Source organism: Aulonocara sp. 'chitande type north' Nkhata Bay, linkage group LG7, assembly GCF_057382095.1.
Source record: "Aulonocara sp. 'chitande type north' Nkhata Bay isolate Kocher_YH1m ecotype deep benthic linkage group LG7, A_spYH_male_GT1.1, whole genome shotgun sequence".
In the NCBI taxonomy this organism is placed as follows: Eukaryota; Metazoa; Chordata; class Actinopteri; order Cichliformes; family Cichlidae; genus Aulonocara; species Aulonocara sp. 'chitande type north' Nkhata Bay.
The window spans coordinates 19,683,812-19,704,257 of record NC_141350.1 but is presented as its reverse complement, the minus strand read 5'-3'; the positions used below and the strand labels follow the sequence as shown (position 1 = coordinate 19,704,257).

General features: G+C 39.6%; 1 protein-coding gene across 2 annotated transcripts; it reads right to left on the bottom strand.

The window, feature by feature from the left end:
• Window positions 1-486: 486 nt before the first annotated feature.
• slc6a13 (solute carrier family 6 member 13) lies at window positions 487-20,428 on the bottom strand. Of its 2 annotated transcripts, none has more exons than XM_086299283.1 (15): window positions 20,191-20,428; window positions 14,454-14,663; window positions 13,737-13,871; window positions 12,996-13,136; window positions 11,984-12,065; window positions 11,616-11,748; window positions 11,121-11,255; window positions 6,960-7,063; window positions 6,666-6,790; window positions 5,266-5,378; window positions 4,894-5,031; window positions 4,336-4,438; window positions 3,991-4,091; window positions 3,638-3,808; window positions 487-2,840 (listed from the first exon to the last, which is right to left on the bottom strand). In XM_086299283.1, exons 2-15 carry the CDS (start codon window positions 14,647-14,649, stop codon window positions 2,676-2,678), a joined length of 1,842 nt encoding a protein of 613 aa, XP_086155409.1. In that variant the 5' UTR covers window positions 14,650-14,663; window positions 20,191-20,428; the 3' UTR covers window positions 487-2,675. The 2 variants fall into 2 exon arrangements, with proteins under 2 accessions (XP_086155409.1, XP_086155408.1); XM_086299282.1 differs by lacking the exon at window positions 20,191-20,428 and adding an exon at window positions 18,532-19,261.
• Between the last annotated feature and the right edge of the window lie 18 nt (window positions 20,429-20,446).

The window sequence follows — 20,446 nt, the reverse complement described above, 5'->3', positions numbered from 1 at the left end:
AAAGTACAAGTAATAAATCTGCAAACAGTGAAATGAGTCAGAGACCTGAGGCTTTTTGTTTATTCTTGTGCAAGTTTGCAAAGAGATCTGTACTGATTAGTGTGATAGCAGACAATAATAAATACAACATAATAATACAGTTGCATTCTATAGCTGTGATGAGGTAAGAGAGGGACTGTGTAAATTGTTTTATTCAGGAGTCTAATGGCCTGTGGGCGGAAGCTGTTTGAGTCTTTTAGGCCTCGATGTCAGACTCCTGTAGCGCTTGCCCGAGGGCAGAGGTATGAACAGGTGATGTTGTGGGTGTTTACTGACCTTCATGATGTTTTTTAAGTACGATTAAGTACACTTTAAATTGTCAAAACATAAAATTCAGCATTTATTTTTTACCTATAGCGTAGACGTCCTGGTTGGGTTGTGTGATTTGAATGTAAAATTCTACATAAATGTTCATAACTGGAAATGAGGCATCACATACACAATTGCTAAAATGTAAAACATTTATTTGTAATCAAGGCCAACACAAATTCACTGAAGATGTCCCACAAAATATACACATGTAGTAGAAATATATGTTCCAAATGAAGGTATTTGTATTCATTCATTTAAAAAAAAAGTGTTTTAGTGTATAAAATCGTATAACAAAAAGTGTTCATGCTCCAAAATCAGTGATCATATATTCATTTCAACATGTAAAGAAAAAGAAACACAGGCTGAAGTTCATTGCGATACAGCAGAAAGAGATAACAAGCTTCTTCTTCTTCTTCTTTTTTGGAATGAATCTCCTGCATTGGAACTCACTTCTGATATAATCTAAGTGGATCAACTGTCCCTTTGCTTTGGGTACCTTTTAACTTTATTTCATACATTCCCAGAATTAGACATAAGGCACATTAAAACAAGACTAAATTAAATCCATGTCAAGAATCTGAACATTTAACATAAACATTTAATATAAAACATCAATACAAATCTGCAGTGCCCAAAGCAGACCAAAATTATACAGAGAAGCCTTTAAAATGGTACAAACAGTGTTAAGATAAAAATAAACAAACAGAGTTTAAGTGGGTTGATCTGTAGAAATGTAACCAGTCTTTGTATCCTGAAGCATTGGTTACTAAAACACCTTGTGTAGTAATGTTTTTTGTGACTTTTTTTTTTTTACCAATCCTGAGAGAACACCTCAACTGTTGGTGGATAAACAATGTGGTTCTCCTCTGTATACATTAAGCAGATTAATTTAAGCCCAGAGGGGTTTGTGAGCTGTGCGATCATGTGACACTTTCCTGCACTCAGTCTGCAGCAGACGGCTGTTAAATTTAATGAAGCAGCCAGAATGAGATTCACTGAACATTAGAGATGTCCACAACAGAAGAAAATGCTTCCTTAGAAAGCAGACAGTCAAATGTAAATTCTTTGCCACTGTGTAACAACAGTGTTTACATTGTCACGTTACTCTGCCACAGGCAAATGAGATGTCAACCCACTTTCAAATAACGGAAGTAAATCTTTGCGTAATGTTGCTGTTGCCATCATATGGTACAGTACTGTGCAAAAGTCTTGAGTCACCCCATCGTTTCTTTATACTGTTGATTTTTTTAGCGGTTGATCTCCAGGCTTTCTGAAGATGGTTTGCTTTTTCATTCATTCATCCCAATTCTTAGACCTGACTATTTTTGAAGGAATGTTTTTTTTTAATATATGACCTGTTTAACACTGACCTGTGAATTATTTGCAAAAACCTAAGTTGCCCAACTCCAGGTATTAACCGGTGTTGTGTCTACACACAACAGACAACTTAGCGAAAAATTCACTTTGAATTGTATCTTTAGGCACTTTACTAGCTGCCTGTTGCAAAAACAGTATTGTCATAGAAAGAGTATTTTTGCACCAACAAGGTGATTCCTAAAAACCTATTACGTGGAAACCTAGCATAGCTTAGAATGGTGTGCAATTTGTACTTAAAAAATTTGAGGAAACAGAACAAGTGGCCAAAAAAGAAGGAGCATGGTATGGGTCTGCATTTCAACCATCGGTACTGGGAATCTTGTCAAAAATGATGGAATTATGAAAGCAAAAAAGTACTATCAAATTTTCACCCACCATGTAATACAATCTTGAACATGTCTGATTAGTAGTAATCCCAAACACACTGTCAATACAGTAAAAATGTACCTGGACAGAAAAACACACAGTGGAACACTAATAGTCAAGGATTGGCCTCCACATAGGCAACATTACTGAGGCAGTGTGGGATCATCTTAACAGAGAATGGAACAAAAGACAGCCAACAGCCAAAGAACATCTAAATGTCCTTCTGGAAGCCTGGAGAACTATTCCCAAAGGTTACTTTTTGCCTCACATGCTCTATTACCATGTATGGTTGCATGTTTCAGTAGATCACTGCACCCATTTCACATTTTGCTAGCAAAATATAAAGAAATGAAGGGCAGCTCAGGATATTTGCACAACACTGTGTACTGAAGACAACATGCAAAGAAGAAAGTTCCAGCAGCCAATAGCAGGTGAGCAGACTGTAAAAGTCTGCATACATGTCTGTTTTCACCAGCTTATCTTGTGAGGTAATACAGAGAGAACAGTGATGGGGCCAGTCACTGAGAGCCTCACAGTGACAACTGACCTCTAAATAGACTCCGATTCCAATCCTCAAACTTCTAGCAATGAGACTCCTTTTCACCAACAGGGACGTAGCCATCTCGAGAGGGAGGTGCTTTCTGATGGAGGCTTTCACCGTCTGCTGCAAAGATGGCATGGAGTGCCTCCTGCTCCTGCTTTGTCTTTGGTAACTCAGTGGAAGGAGTGCTTAGAAGAACAAAACGCTGTGAACAGAAAATTGATTAAAAAACAAAGCATGTCAGTGATATGATGTCTGACAAACTGATTGATTGTTCTTCAATTTCTAATAAACCTTTTTTTAACTTAAAGACATTCATTATGATTTTGAAACTTGAACTCTGTGTGTCTTGTTTCTCTCCCTCTCTCTCTGTGCCATCATTTCATTTCACCCAGTTATTTGGATTTTCCGTATTACCACCTCTTTGGATTCATCTTGTTGCCTGCTGGAATGATCTCAGTGGGATTTGCAATGGATTCATTTCATCTCTGCCTTGCAGGACTAGTTGTCATTTATCTGTAAACTCATTAAAAGGTACTCTTGCTCATTTACCTGCTTGCTTGTGTCTGCATTTGGGACATGGTTTTGGGAAGGTGGGGGCATGGTAAGTTACGATGTTTTCCTGCTGAAAACCTGGAACAATATTCTTATTTGGTGAATACCTTAACCAACAGAAGATAGAAGTTCCCTTTATTCACTTAAGATAACGGTGTATATAAATAAATATATTCAAATATTGTGATGAATTCTATGGCAGCTGCCAATTTCAGACAATAGAAATAGTGAACGGATGATCCAGAACTTTTTCAAAGTAAAGCAAAAAGGAAATGCTCTTGAGATATGTATACATACTTCTGTAACAAAGAAGCAAACAAATTGAACTATTGTTCATTCAAAAATACTGAATTATGACGAATCTGACTGGTTTTGTTTCTGTGGTTCAATCTTTAAGGTGCCAGTTTTTTCATATGCACAGAAAAATCCAAACAGTTTCGGACTTACTTCTCTCAGTGTTCCTGGGGTATTGTACAGTTTGAATGCCATACAAAGGGGTATGCAAAGCATGGAGGACAGAGCCAGGATCCAGCCGATCCCATCCGCCCACAACGGGTACACATAATCATTGTTGTACTTCAAAGGTGAGTACTTGATTAAGGCAAAGGCAAAGGTTCCCTGTGTGAAGTATGATAACACTGATAAATAACTGACATTTAATACACCAGTGAATACTTTGAATGTATAATTTTGGTATCATCTTAAGATATTAGCCCAGTTTTATTGACATGTATTTCTAATTTTGACCAGCAGAGGTTGCTCTACTTTCAGAAGAGAACTGTTAATAAAGCAAAACTCACAAAGCATGTTGCAGGAGTGAAGAAAAGCCAGCAGTATTTAATGGCAGGGCCGGGGCGATAGCCAATCATATCCTCAATGTTATCATAGAAGCGATCTGCCCCTGTGGTCAGAGGAAAGTTGGATCAGTGTCAAGATTCCCCCTGACCAGTAGAGAGCTTAAAAACCCCAGCACACTATTATTTTAATAAAACAAGTTGCAGTTATTTTCAACTAGTAATGAGCATTTCTTTAATTCCTTTGAACTCAAACCATCAATCTACACCTTTCATTTTATGGATGGTCTCTATTAGCAAATTAAGCACTGAGCATTTTTAAGTTCCGACAGTCTTAAATAACAAACTCACCATAAACCCAACCGATGCAAACTGTCTGAAAAATGGCTACGAAGAGCAGGCACATCCCACTGGCTGCATAGTAGTCAAAGAGTTGGAAGACATACATGCCTCCCTGTGGGTACAGACAGACAGACAGACAGACATGAGTTCACAAGTGTAAGATAAAACAAATGAAACACAACCTGCATGACGCAAAATATTGCTTTCAGGTCATTTATCCATTATGTGCTTGGATTTTACTAAAGTGGAAACAATTTGCCAACAACAAAAGTTATTCACAGTTGGCTGTGTCACAGCATGATTTGTGCCAAGTGACTGGATATGAAGGAATTTTAATAGGTTGCTAAAGAGAAGCTACAGTAGGTGAACTCAGGCACTTTAAATGAGTTTGGCAGACTGCTTGGCGACAGTCTGACTTAGGAAAAAATCATAAAAAAAAAAACCCAAACAAAATGCCCCAGTAAGTACTTCACTTAAATTCACAAGACCATGGATTGGTAGCATTTATGCTCAGTATCACTTTGAAATTATGTATGTATTAAAACTGAAAGAATTGCACAAACTAACCTCTGTCAGCATGATGAGGCCCAGGAAGAAGGATACTATTGCTACTGCCAGGATGAAGAGTTCCCTGCGGTTTTTACGGCGGAAGACGGAAGGATACATATCCACCACGGCTGTGACCAGGCTCTCCACACATACAAACTAATCAGGAAAAAAGCCAAAGTTATGAGATGTGCGTACTTTTTGATGTTGTGTACTGCATTTGTGTATGCATGTGCACAGACCAGCTGTTAATAAAAAGGTACTGAGCAACTGAGGAAAAATAGCAGAGCTGTACAAAGGCTACTAGTTGGGATTGTGTTCATATGACTATTATTTGAATTTTCTTTTTGTATGTGTTCTTGTGTGGGTTATTTTGCTACATGCTGGCCTCACCTGGCTGTCCAGTCCTAGAAATACAATCATAATGAAGAAGAAGCAGGCCCACAGAGGGGAAAAAGGCATCATGGTCACAGCTCGAGGATAGGCAATGAAGGCTAAACCTGGACCTGTCGTACACAGAAATCCCACTGAAGTTAGAATTTGTGTTTTTCTTTTCAATCAAGCACATATTTTGATATAATACTGACATGTTCAGTTCAACTGTCTGCGCTTTAGAAAATTGTATTCTGCCATGCATTGATTCACACCCAATAAACATCCTGCAGTACTGATCAATACACCGTATCTTTATATATACATCTATATGGATACATGAAAGCTCTGTGTGTTCCTCAAACTCGGGCCCTCTACAAACCGCCTGGGAGTTGGAGGTTCTGCACAGTATCTAAGCTTTTCCTAGGACTTTGCTCTTCTGGACGGAGACCCTTTGATGTTGTGCCTGTTGATTACCACTACATCTGGTTGGTTGCCAGCAGCTGGAACTCAAAGGCTGCAACACAGGACCTTTTCTCCTTGGTAGTGTCTCCTATCGGGACTTGGGGACATCTAGTCTATATTGTGCACAGATGTCCCTGTACACTATCCCAGCTGGGATATACTGCATCAACTTGCATCTTACATCCTGCTATTATATGTTGGATAGTCTTCACAACACCTTTGTACGGTCTGCAACTTGGGTCCTGTTGTCTATGGTGGACTCCTGCCTCTATGGATCTGATGGTATCTGTCAGAGGTACAGGCCAAGTTGGGGCTTGGTGGTCCATGACGGTTCCTCTTCTTGTTCCAATCACTGTCTGTCTTCAGCTGCCTCAGATCTCAACAGGGGCTGGGGGTGGGGCACTTATCTTCATCCTGCACTGTGACTCTGACACTCACTAATCCTCACCCCTTCCTCTATTCATTGTTCATAGTGCCTCAGGATTTTGGAGACCTCAGTGTATTGTGAGCAGTTTTTGTGTCTTGACATCAGAGGCATTTATCTCCTTATGTGGCTAGCTTATTATTCCAGAATTGAAATGAATTATGTCAATAGTGCTCAATACACCTCCCACTGTGCTATAGGCTCTGGATCTTCACCTTCAATAGTAGCTGTCTTCAACTGCTACAAACGCTATTGCACTCCCATGTATTGCATATGACCTCTCAGTTGGATTAGTAGCTTTACATCAATTCCACATTGTAAGTCCTTGTCCATATTAGCTTTGTTCCACTACCCACATCAGTATTTACTGGTTTCTCAACCCCTGGCATGGACCTTGATGTACAAACCTATCTTATCTATCTATCTATCTATCTATCTATCTATCTATCTATCTATCTATCTATCTATCTACCTACCTACCTACCTACCTACCTACCTACCTACCTACCTACACAATATAAGAACTACAAACCAGATTCAGCCACTTCTGAGATGGGCACATTTTGCTCGTTGGACATGAAGCCCAGGATGGAGAAGATGGCAAAGCCCGCAACAAAACTGGTACCACTGTTAAGGAAACAGAGGGCCACACAATCCCTGCAAACAGCACAACAAGAATATAGTCACTGAAAATAAATTGTTGAAAATATTACTGACATTACATGGAACAGAATTACTTGATATGCTCACATATATATATATGAGTGTAAAGCGTCTTTTGTCACTGGACAAAAGACGGAGAGAGAGAGAGAGAGAGAGTCATTACCTGTAGCAGTTGTTGTTATATTTGTTGTAGCTTCCTAGGGCAGTGAGGCAGCCAAGACAGATGGCGAATGAGAAAAAGATCTGAGTTCCAGCATCCATCCATACCTTTGAACAGAAATGAAACCAGATGAGGAAAGAAATACATTTTTAAAGACTCTTTAAAAAAAAAAAAAGGATAAACTCAGACAGAAAAAGAAAAAACGAATGTTTATCAGCTTTCTACGGTGTTGTGAAAAATATTTTCCCCTTCATCATTTCTTTCTTGTTTTTGATTTTAATATTTGTCATATTTTCATGTTTCAGACGATCAAATACAGTTTAATATTACAAAGCGCAGTTTTCAAATGATGATTTAATTTATTAACGAAAAAACCCAATCTAACCAAACCTACCCTGTATGAAAAAAATGGGATGACCTTAAGAGAATATATTTCCAACAGAATAATCAGATGTCCTTGACAACCAAAGAAAATACAGACAAGTTTACACATTATTTTGGTTTGCATATTTCTGTGTTCCTGAAAGGCTCAGTCCAGTTTGAATGTTTGGAAACAGACTTCAATCCATAACATTAAGCAAGAACTACATTCGCTGTTATTTTGTTTCTTTCTTCTGCTTCGAATTAAAAGAAACCTTTAACACCCACCCATAAAATTCTCTTTGCCCTCTTATCCAGTTTGCAGGAGCAGTTGACACTGGACAAAAGGCCAGATACAGCCCCACCAGATCACTGTGTGATCAGGGTAAGATAAGATTGTTTTGCACAACGGCAGCACCACACCCAAAAATGCAAATAGTGAACTCAGTCTTCGAAACCTCCCATGTCCCTTTTAATTTTTGAAAAAAGTCTAGAAAAGTACTGCTACTATCTCTGAAATCTCTTCTCACCCCACAACCCTGACATGAGCTTCCTAGTAAAGCCATTTCCACATCTAAGGCACAAAGCAGAGCACTCTTGGAACACTCACTCACACTTCAACATGTAAATGAGATTTCTCTTTCTAATTGCTTTTCTGGTAAAATGCTCCCACTGCACTGAGGCATTTTTCAAGGTAGCTGGCAGCCGGGACTGAAGATCTGACTGACAGTAACTCTGGACACATCATTACAACCAAAGGCAGATATTTTGAACTCTTAAACGCTTTACACTCAGCCTTGTCTAGGACTGCATACACGTGGCTTGTGTTCATTCTCTAAAGGACAATGAAGGAGGGGTGGGGCGAGTGTTTGGAATTCAAACAAAAGCAAGCACAAAGGAAACTGCAAGTGTCCTTGTTACCACCCATATTCCCAACCCACTCTCATGTGATTGTTAAAACGGTTTAAAGCAACCAGTTGTTTAGTTAGTTTAAAGGCACAAAAATGAGACAGGGTTCAGTCCCTCATCATAAACCAGGGGTGGGCAACTCCAGGCCTCGAGGGCTGGTGTCCCTGCAGGTTTTAGATGTGTCCTTGGACCAACACAGCTGATTTAAATGGCTAAATTAGCTCCTCAACTTGTCCTGAAGTTCTCCAGAGGCCTGGTAATGAACTAATCATGTGATTCAGGTGTGTTGACCCAAGGTGAGATATAGAAACCTGCAGGACACCGGCCCTCGAGGCCTGGAATTGCCCACCCCTGTCATAAACCTACAATAACTGGCTTTATCTTTTAGCTGTTCAATGATCCTCCAGCTAGTCCTTAAGTGTGTCAGTCTTCTGCGTGAAGCTAAAAAGGGAAACTTTTCTCAATTTGGTAATGTCTCAATGCCAAGAGAAACATATTTTCTATCTCTTTTTTTCAGACAGACAGGATGATGGGTGGAGTAACTGTGTTAGCTTTAGGTGGATGGATGAGTACATAAAGTCAAATTCTAAACATAGAATGCAAATTTGGCCATTCAGTAACAGCCTTCAAAGCTTTATTGTTTTAATTGTATTGCTCGATACTGAGCTTGCTGGGATGTTCCTTTTTGCTTTTTTTGCGCAACCACCCCAATGTGGCTAGTGACTTTATGAGGCCATAAAAGTGAACAACACAAAGTAACAGTGCACTCAATTCAAAATCTTAAGTGCTGTATCCGGTGTTTGCTTTTGACAAATCTGAAAAGCTTTTCTTAAGAGCAAAAAGGCAAAGCAGTGAAAATCTATCTGAACCTGAAATCACATCTTTGCCTATGGGATGGATCAAACAGTCATGCTGACAATTTCTCGTAAACAGTGGTGACTTTCCAAGAAATTACAAATGTACAATACAACAAAAATGTTAAAGATGATTCAGTACATATGTTTAGAAATTTTTGGTGTTAAAAGCTGCCAGTCTCACAGTGAACCATTAAGTACATGATCAGGCCAACCGTCTACGAAAGGTCTGGGAGTTGAAGGTTCTGCACAATATCTTAGCTCTTCCTAGGACTCTCTGATGTTGAGCCTGGAATCTGTTGAAGCTGTTCTTCCAGTTTTGGGGTTACAACTCTTAATGTTCCTGTAACTACTGGAAATGCTTTGGCCTTATATTCCATATCTGTTCCAGTTGTTCCTTCAGGCTCTGGTACTTCTCTATTTTCTCGTGTTTCTTCTTCCTGATGTTGCTGTATGCTGTAATTGTCACGTCTATCACAACTATGTCTGTGAAGGTTCTCAGTCATCCAGGTCATCGTAGTCAAAGGAGCTTGCAAAGAAAAGCGTCTGGACTTCTTTAAGTTGCTTGAAGACGTTTCACCTCTCATCCGAGAAGCTTCTTCAGTTCTAAGGTCAAATGGTGGAGAGTCCCAGATATAAACCTAGTGGGAGTGACCCCCCACAGAGGGACAAAAGGACCCCCTGATGATCCTCTAATCGCCTGAGCCAAGGTGGGAAACTGGGCGTGGGTCCCAATCAGCCAGAGTTTCGGGTGTGTTCATTGTGAAACCTGGCTCCACCTTATCATGCGAATTCCTGAGTGTTGCTGGGTCTGAAATACACTGGGATGTCATGCTTGGAGAAAACTCTCCTGAGTTTCTCCTGTATTTCAGACCCAGCAACACGCTCAGACAGAAACTGGTTCACCCGAAAGACAAAACGCCAAAACACAAACTTAACAATGTGGTGTATGCTGTACAGTGCAGCGAGGAATGCTCAGACCTCTACATTGGAGAGACCAAACAGCCACTTCACAAGCGCATGGCACAACACAGAAGAGCCACCTCCACAGGACAAGACTCAGCAGTCCATCTGCATCTTAAGGATAAAGGACACTCTTTCGAGGATGCCAATGTTCACATTTTGGACGGAGAGGACAGATGGTTTGAAAGAGGAGTGAAAGAAGCCATCTATGTCCACTGTGAGCGACCATCTTTGAACAGAGGCGGGGGTTTACGACACCAACTCTCTGCCATCTATAATCCAGTTTTGAGATCCCTTCCCAGATGCCTTAACGCCCACTCACATCCTGGGCCATCTGACCTCAGGAATTCGCATGATAAGGTGGGGCCAGGTTTCACAATGAACACACCCGAAACTCTGGCTGATTGGGACCCACGCCCAGTTTCCCACCTTGGCTCAGGCGATTAGAGGATCATCAGGGGGTCCTTTTGTCCCTCTGTGGGGGGTCACTCCCACTAGGTTTATATCTGGGACTCTCCACCATTTGACCTTAGAACTGAAGAAGCTTCTCGGATGAGAGGTGAAACGTCTTCAAGCAACTTAAAGAAGTCCAGACGCTTTTCTTTGCAAGCTCCTTTGACTCTATCACAACTACATTTTATGCTTCTTGTTAACCATCTCTATATATGCTTGGTTGCCAGCAGCTGGAACTCAAAGTCGTCATCTTAATATATTCACAGATACTCTGTTGTTTAATCCTGCATTGTGGCTCTGACACTCACTAACCCTCACCCTACTTCTTATTATTTTTCATTGATTCTTAGGATGCTGGACTTTGACTGGGGACCTCTGCATTGTGAGCAGGTTTTAAGTCAGTTTATATCAAGTTTCTCTCCTTAACCCAAATTTTATTAGCTTGTCTCTCATATGCCACAGTCTTGCCAAATTAGCAGATGGATCAGTCAGTACTTGTCTAGTGGAACAGATGAAAGGCTGTGTTTCCCAGATTTGATCTGCATGCCTGGACATATGTTTTTCTGACAAGGTGAACCACTGTTCACCACCTCAGCACAAGTGTATTGTTTTTTTTTTAACTTACTTGGGGGTCAGACAGTCGATTGATGTCGGGGTAAAGGTAGAAGTGGATTCCAATGGAGGCGCCTGGCAGTGTTACTCCTCTGATCAGGAGAACCAGGAGCATTACATATGGAAAAGTAGCTGTGAAGTAAACTACCTGGAAGGAAACAACATTTTCTTGTGATTCTAACATCTTTTATAACAATTCCTACCATTCTATTTTTTTGATTTCAATTAAACGTGTTATTTTCTCTCTTTTTTTCCAAAATGTGACTTCTTTAGTCTGCAAAAATTTCAAATATGAAAAAAAAGTAGAATATCTTTCGTAGCATTAAGCAGTGCAGATTTTCATTATATGAGTTTGGTTAAACGCAAATCTTTGTTTTTCATTTATTACAAACAACAAAAGACTGGCAGAAGATTGGTATTTAATGGTGCACATCAATAACACAGATGCTGTTCTAACTGTGAATGTTTAGCACGGGAGGGTTTATTATTATTATTTTTCTTTTTTTACCTTGCCTGTGGATTTCACTCCCTTCCATACACAGAAGTAACAGATTACCCATGCAAAGGCAAGACACAGAGCCAGATCCCAGTTCAGAGAACCAATGTGGTCAATACCTGAAGATATTCTCAGTACTCTGCGCCTAAATCGAAAACATACGCACAGGAGAAAAACTAATTATCATACCTAATGTACTGATACAAACCCTTAGGAACCAGAAGCTAAGAGTTAAAAAGCGGAGAGAAACAAAAATAAGACAACTTTGAACAAGTAGTTTGACCTAATTTAATCCAAACCTCTAGAAGAAATTTTTTGTTTAGTAAATCTGTTGGTATGTAAGGTCATTTGAGGACATGGTCAAACAAAAGGACACTTACTCCCAGAACTCAATGACAGGAGAGGTGGTGTTCTCATGGTGATTGATGGAGGTATTCCCCTTCTGCAATGGCATACAGGAATCTTGAATGAAGGACAGACAAAAAGACATTCAATCCTGTGAAGAAATCCAAGCGTTCTCCAAGGTTTCCAAGTTACACACAGGCAAGACAAACAAGTGCCGACACTGAGACAGACAGAAACAGTTTTCCTGCAGCATTCACTCCCTTTATTCAAAAATATGGGAAAAAAATCACAAAAGGACGTTTTATCTGCATCCCTAAAAGTAGTCTTTAGAGACCTTTAGAGATGCTGACCTAGGTATCCTTGATTAAAGATTACACCAATAGTATGTGCAGCACCGGCAAAAATTTTCGGCACTTCACATGCTAAAATTCTTAAACATCGTAATTCAGTTGGCAGTGACTCCAAACATACAGATACAGATGCCAAAGAACTGTCAGTGACAAGAAGAACAAAGAGTCTGCCCCTTCCACTCCTCCTGTGGTTTACATGGATATTAACTGTTCTGAAATGTTGCATATTGTGTATGACAGGTTGTCTACACTTGAATACAAAAAATTGTATGACAGAAAGGACCAATCACAGAAATTCCATGAGGTATTATAATTGGCTGGTTTCTATGATCTTAACCAACATAAAAATGATCAGCATCCCTTTTTCTCAGTTTATTGTATCACAATTGTGTTCATTTATATATGTATTTATCTATAGACAGCCTACAGAGAGGGCTTTTCAACCAATCCAAACTGCCCGACATGGATGACACTGTGTGTAGGTCACATTTGCTGCTTTTGTCTATTGAGAATAAAAAGATGCTCTTCCATTATTGTTCATAGTGACAGTGTAAGATACTTGAATATTGTATTTATGTATTGTGTTAGAATATGGCCATTAAAGAAATTTACCCTATGTGGACAGCAAAGTCATAAACACCAATAAGAATTTTCTTAAGTTTATATGATAAGCAGAGATACAAAATCTTTGTCTTACTTGTGTTCCAGCTATTGTTGCAGGATGCCCAGGGCAGATCCCAGGTGAAGGAGTGGAACAGAAAGAAGATGGCCCAGGCTAACACAATAATGTAGTAGATGTTCAGCAGAGCAACAATTACCTGGCTGCCATAACCCAGGCCTGAAACAGAAAACACGCTTTTGGTGATAAGCAATAAAATACCACTATTACCAATCCTTTGACTTGATTGGTCAGGCCAGTTAGGTCATTATTTTTCCGCAGTACCTGTCGCTGAACCAACATACAGTCAGGTAACTGTGCAAATGTATTGTTTAGTGTAGTTCCACAGAGGCGTACTTTAATATTGTCACATTCTTGTGACATGTACTAGTCGAAGCACAGCTGGAGATGTACTGAATCTGTTTTTATCACTTGTTAAGAGCAGCCTGTAAACACTAAAGCTCCACTGAAGCTAATTGTGCTGTGTCTGATGTGATCCACCCAAAGTTGTCAGTTCAAGTAAGGAAAAAGTTTCAGTTACATGACTGTTTCCTTCACTCGACCCTGCACAACTTGCAATCCCCTATATCCATTTACTTTGTACTGTATCTTTTTTCAGTGTTGTTCTACATTTTTGTTAGGAATACTCTGTAGTTCACAAGCAGCTGCTGCAGACACATTTACATTTAACACGTGAATTAGACAAATGTATCCATGTATGGTACTGTTAACACCATAAAATATCCATAAAATGATTTCTTGGGAACACAAGTTGATTACCTTCAAACAAAGGGCAGATTTTCCTCCAGCAGGTAATGCCTCCCTCACTGGTGTACTGACCCAACGCTGTCTCCAGGAAGAAGACAGGGATCCCACAAGCAAACAAGAAGATGAGGTATGGTATAAAAAAGGCACCTGTACACACACAGATTGAAGGAAAAGTTGACTAAGTTGTTTTCAACATGTCCTCGAGCAATGTGGTGCAGTTAGGACTGCTGCATCTTGAAGTTATTGTACACATACTGCAAGGTAAGGTTGCAAAAAAGTTTCTAGTAAAACATCCTGCTCCAAAGTTATTTTGCTAGAAGTTAAGCATGAATTGGCTCATTCTTCATATTTTTAAAGGATTTAACAAGCCTGGCCTACTTATTCACTATTTTATTGATTGTCTTGGAATTTCACACGTTAGCTCATGTATTTTTTTTCTTTCAACGCTAATGCATACGATAGTAATTATAAAAAATGATAATTAATCCAACTTTCAAGCAAAGCACTTGCAGTTTATCAGTTTAATTTGCATGCTAGGTGGACTACTCTTTCCAAAGGAAAGGAAATGATGCATAAAGTCTACTACATCTACTAATCTGAAGTGTCTTGTGGCTGTAATCTTGCCACCAGACCCCGATGCAGTGTATGACTATGTAAATGCAAAAATAAACTAAAGATATCTCAAGATAACGAGGTAACGAGCAAAAAACGTTCATTGGCGACACTCACCTCCTCCATTCTTATAACAAAGGTAAGGAAAACGCCAGACATTCCCAAGGCCAATAATTTCTCCTGCCACGGACAGAATAAACTCAACCTTGTTGCCCCATTGTCCCCTTTCTGTCATCTTCTCCTCTGTACTGGGTACAATGTCCAGCGGCCTGCTGTGCCCATTAGAAGCTTCCACCTTGGACGTGTTTTCCATATCGTTTGATTGACCTAAGAAATTGAACATAACATAGTGTCAGGATTTGTTTTAAAGGCAGAGAATAAAGCTTTCATTCAGAAGGCATTTATGGCTTGTCCAATTTCAGTAGAGCTTAAAGGTAGATTGCTGAAAAACGTCATGCATTATTTGTCCCAGTCACTCTCATTTCAATTCAACCATGACAGCAGTTCGTACAGACTGAACTTTTTTGTCTATAAAATTAACACGTTTGATTGCTTCATAAAAAGTGTTTCTATACATTTGTGATGATACGCAGCTGCAACAATTCTGACTGAGATTTGTTTCTGCATTTTTATCCGTGAAAATGTTTGCATTCAGGATAATGCACCAACAACCTCAACAGGAGATTAAGCAATTTCAGGACCTTGGGTAGTTCTTGGTGAACATTTATATGATGTGCCATCTATTATTGTATTTACAAAAGCCAAAATGTATGCCATCTTTTTTGTGCGTTGAATGAGGTCAGCAATTACTTGAGGTTATGTGACCACATTAGAAGTTGGTCAGGACCTCTGCCAAACCCTGTTTTGGGGCCAGCACTACTGAAAGAATTTCTCTCTATGGAGGAAACAGACAGCTCACTGACTGTGCTCACTCCTGTCAGGTTGCATTAACAGGCTTCTCACAGTCCGTCTGTTACCCCTTTTTCCTCTCTCTGGAACACATTATGGTCACTGCTGCAGTCCTGCATCCTTCTGCAGGAAACACGCTCACACTAATCCGATTACAAAAATGCACCAATTCTTTTTTCACCCCAAACATCCACACAAACACAAGTTACATGTAGTGTGACCTAGTTTAACAGGAGTAGTTTCTCCATGTTTTCTATGTTTACTTCTGAAAACAGCACGGGGGATAGAAGGTTCATTTATCACAAAGCCTTGTGTGAAGCCATCTTCAGGAATTCGCTCCTGCTGATAAAGGGCAGAGGTGGAGCACAAAAGTGACTTTGTATGTGATGTGTACATAGGGATGGAGGTTAGAACCACTTTAGGAGCCAAAATCTCAGCGGCAGAGCCAAATTGTGGCCGAGGTAAAAAATAGAGCTCTTGTTTTCGGAAGCTACTTGGTGGGAATGAAGGCTCAGTTCAACAAAAGTGGAGTGGCCTTGCAGCCAGATCACAGTTTACCTCCCCTTTTCACAGTTTCTCTGTGGGCCAAGTGCCTCACTTCAAAAAGCATAATTTTAATAGGCTCTAAAAGATCGAACTTACAATAGCCTTTCCTTGCTGAAATAGTAGGTATTCACACACGTTCAATACAGGACATCAGAGAAGAGGCACACTGTGAGAAAATGTGCCAAAACTGGGAACAAGCTCATGGAGGCAAAAAGGACCTTCTTCCTAGGAAACGGAGCCAACATTTCCTCTTTCTGAAACATAATGGGCTGACTGAACCACTGAGTGACCGACAGACTGAGCTACTGAATGACTGGCCGACTGACTGAAGGTTAGGCTGACTTTGTGGTCCAGTACTGTATTGTAAATACATCAAAGTCGGTAAATAATTATTGTAAACTAAATTTTTAGTATTCAAAATGTTGCCTGATAAGTAGGGCTATATTATAAGATCTGGGTTTTGTGTCCTTATAATAGGATTCTGAACTGAGTCAAAAAATATTCACATATAGGTGAATTCACAGGGCTATTATTTTCAAATCCAAAATCTGACTGACTTAATTTTGAGTGGGTAACACTGTGAACATAAATACTGTAAATCTATAAGGAAATTAGCCTGTGGGAAGAAGTTAAAAAGTTTACTTGTAATGGTTGTGCACAACTTGATCATTGACGTGCAAATTGTCATGACCACTGATCAACAACCATTGATCAAAGACCATTGATCAGTGGCCTAGTTTAAGTCATTGTGCAAATGTACTGTTTATAAGGTTGTGAAAACCTGCAGTCAGCTGAGACTGAAGAAGTCACTTGGATGAGTGCCGAAGCGTTCCTCCCACTGAAAACACTACGTTCAGATGAACAGAATCAGCCTTTTGGATATTTGATCTTAAGTGGGCCCAAAGAGTGAAACTACACTTTCCACATTTAATCCCTGAGATTATGAAATAATAAAATTTTTACAATTTACAATTACAATTTTGGCAGCACATCTCAGTTTCTCTACATGATACATGTGTAAAATTACAGAAAAGGTTCCAGTAGCTCACTGACTGTCCCATATTCATAAAACGGACGTTTCTATAGTAGACAGTGAAATATAGCAATTTTTCTGTCATTTAATTGTTTATCTATTACTGAACTGAACATTGGTGCATAATGAATGGCTGTAGGGTAGGTCTTTATCAGCAGTGAAAACTGTAAAGTTTTTTTTTTTAAAGTTAAGTTTCCAATATTTATACGGTACCTTCTTTAATATTTTGTAAACCCATTCAGCAGGCCGGATTGCAGTCTTTGCCGATCGATTCTGACTATGTTTGACATCCCCTGCTCTAAGTTCAGTGGGACTGTAAACAGTAATGTATTAAAAAAATCTGTTATCACTCAGATAGGCTGGAAGAAAACTCAACAACTTGATCTATGGCAAAGTTATTTCACAATCAACGGGTTATTTTTCCTCCCTCTAAAGCTTAGTTAGGTTGTGTTTTACAAGACTAAAACGGTTGTGTTCAGTGATGTACTCAGAAAGGTGTAGTTTTGGTTCCAGCAGACATAACTTCCATCGATGTCCAACAATCAGACTAAGTTTACACAGTTGCGATTATCCTGTAATTAGGCAACAAGTTCTCGGGTTGATGAATAATCAATTCCGACACCACGTAAGAACACTGAATGTAACGTTTTCTGCTGCAAGCTACAAACTGAACGGTTATGTAACGACACTCATCTTTCACTTTTTCACTAAAGCATATCAGTTTCCACGCCTGCTTGGTTGGAATGGTAGAGGAGTCAACTGGATCCGCGCTCCCTGTCCAGTGCGCGCTCCCGACGCATTGGAAACAAATTCTGTCGGGGATAACTACCTTGGCACGACACCTGCCATAACCTGTTCTCGGAAGAGATCCATTACGAAATAACCGCACACTGCTGTTAGCTAACGGTCGGAGCCTCATTATGTGCAACTTGCTCTGAGTGCACGTGTTAGGAAGAGGAGCCCCGGTCATTATTTGACTGTGAGATGCCAAGAACCAACAGCACGGAGATTTCTCAAGGCTATTTTCCTCACACTTTGTTTTCATAATCACGTTTTAATACTGAACACCACACTGTCGGTCAGCTGTGTATATTTCCTGTCGTCACTATATCAAATCCTCTCACGCCATCTACTCTAAAATTACACGTTGTAAGTTGCATTGCTTGTATGTGGACACTGGATTTATCGGCCATCAGTTAAATACTGCACGAGAAGTCGTCTCAGAGATAAATGAGTAAGCTTAGCCTTTGAGCTAATCAATCAGTTTTTCTGACATTTTGTAATTTTTGATGTTACATCTAAGAAAAAAAATTAATGCTTGATAGACACAATGCAATGAAAAGCACAGCTAGTTAATAAGAATTGCGTTTTAATCAAAAGCTCTTGCTTTAGATGAGAAGTGCATTTAATCAGGTTTTGCAGGCTTTCTTTTTAATGAACAGAACTAATAACTGCAGACAATGAAGGAAACGGCTTGCTGAAAAAATGTTAGTACGTTTTTTTGTTTTTGTCTTTTTACACAGCAGTACTTCATGGACAAATCGGGAACTAGTGCAGAGATCAGGTTAATAAACTAAGTGTCCCAAGAGCTTTCACTAAGCTTCTGTACCAAATAAGTTTGAAGCTTTCTGGAGCAATGACTTCACTTATTTTTTTCATCTGTGAACCCAGAACAATATAAAGTGTTTAATAATCAAAGCTACTCACCTTTCATAGTGTTAAAGTGTGACAGTTTCCAGGAGAGAGCAGATCATATGGAGCTCTGCTGCCGCTTCAGGTTTCACTATATAACACGCTTGTTATATAGTGAAGGGGGCGGAGAACTGAGAAATTGGAAACTTTGGTGAAGCTGAGTGATTTTCCCTCTTCTTTGCCCTATAAGCGCGCGCGCGCGCGCGCGCACACACACACACACACACACACACACACACATTCTCTGCCATCCATTTCTATTCAGACACCCCCAGACTGAAATGCACACACACTGCACACTAGAGGTCTGTGCTGTCTTACCGTGGTGGGATAATTACGTAACCTTTTGACGCGCACATTCTCCCAGGGTCTGTTCTGAGAGCAACTAGTACGGTGGAGACACTGGTTGGACTATGTGGACCATCAGCACACATGTTCAGTCATGTTTGTTACTGGGGCTGGTATGCAGAAATGCATCATGCTTAGAATGTGCAACTTTGAATCATCTGCTCAAACGAATCGTTCTAGTTGTTTCTGCTGTCTCTCTTCAGTATTTTTCTACTCCTGGGAATTAAAATATCCATCCTGCTTCATGAAGTCCCGGCTCCAAAAACACCATTAATTCAGACCACGAAAAAGGAGGCTTTATTCCCTCAATCCTTCTTCACAGTCCCAGAAGCCCATTCAGATTTTTTTTTCCCCACCACAGGGGTCCAGATCGGTCTAGTTCAAGGCATTTGTTATAAGGTCACAATGCAGAGGATCTGTGTGGAGGTGGAGACAGATTTAAGGACAGAGTTAAGATGTTCTTAACTCCACCCCCACCCCCACCAACCCACTAAACTCCATCTCCTTTGTTCCCCCACTGTTCCATCGTTTTAAAACGTATGCATTATCCATACAAATGAAGCCATCGGTGATTCCCTTTAGTTTCCTCTACTGTGACAAACTGAACACACAGGGCATCTGAAAAGTTGCAAATATGAGCATTGCATTGTAAGTAAAGTTTTTTCAAAGTTACATCAAAAAAGAAAAATACAGAGTATGTAAAGTAGTCAGACAAACAGAGGAAAACACAGAAGAGAAACTTAGAAGTTCAAAAACTCGTCTAAAAAAATAGTTTAACTGCTGTTAACACGTACAGACAGGTATCAGTGGTTTCTAAGCTTTTTTTCGCCGCCCATAGGGCCCCTTTCCATAGATAAAAATGCAACTCTGACCTTCACCAAGGTGGAACCACTGCTTTAAATTATTACAACTACTTCATACGCTTCTGTAGCAACATGTGTAGACAAGCAAAACCAGGTAAAAGACACTGGAGAGCTCAGCAATGGGCTGCGTTTCCTCGTCTTTTTTTGCTGCTCCCTTAAGTGTGCAGCCACAAATCACAACTCTGATTATCCCCTGTGCCAGAGTTCTTACAGGTTGGAATTCTATATATAGGCTTTATTTTTTAATTTCATTTAAAAAATAAAATAAAGCAAAACAAATAATCAACAAATGATATATCCTCGGTATATTTTAAATCTAATGTCAGTTTTGTTCATTTTTCAATCTCACAAAATCAATTCAGTTAGTTTTCTTTTTTTCAGAAGTGTAACTTTAATATATATTTTCATTAATTCAAAATGTTTTTTTATACAACGTTTTAGTTTTTAGTTTAGTTTTTGTTACCTGTAACAAGCTTGCTCTGTGCATTCTCCAGGGTCCATCTGGTCTCCACAGATCAAACAGAAGTGTGCTGGTTAAACCATATGTGTAAACACATCTTGTTTAATGCTTGCTGAGACTATAGGTTAAAATCTAATCCACAGCAGTTTGACTGGATTGGGCGACCTTAAAATGTGTCGGTTAAGGTTAAAAAAAGATGTTATATAGCTATTTACAAAAACGTTTTTTTCCAAGAAGCATTGGGCCAGTCATAAAATAC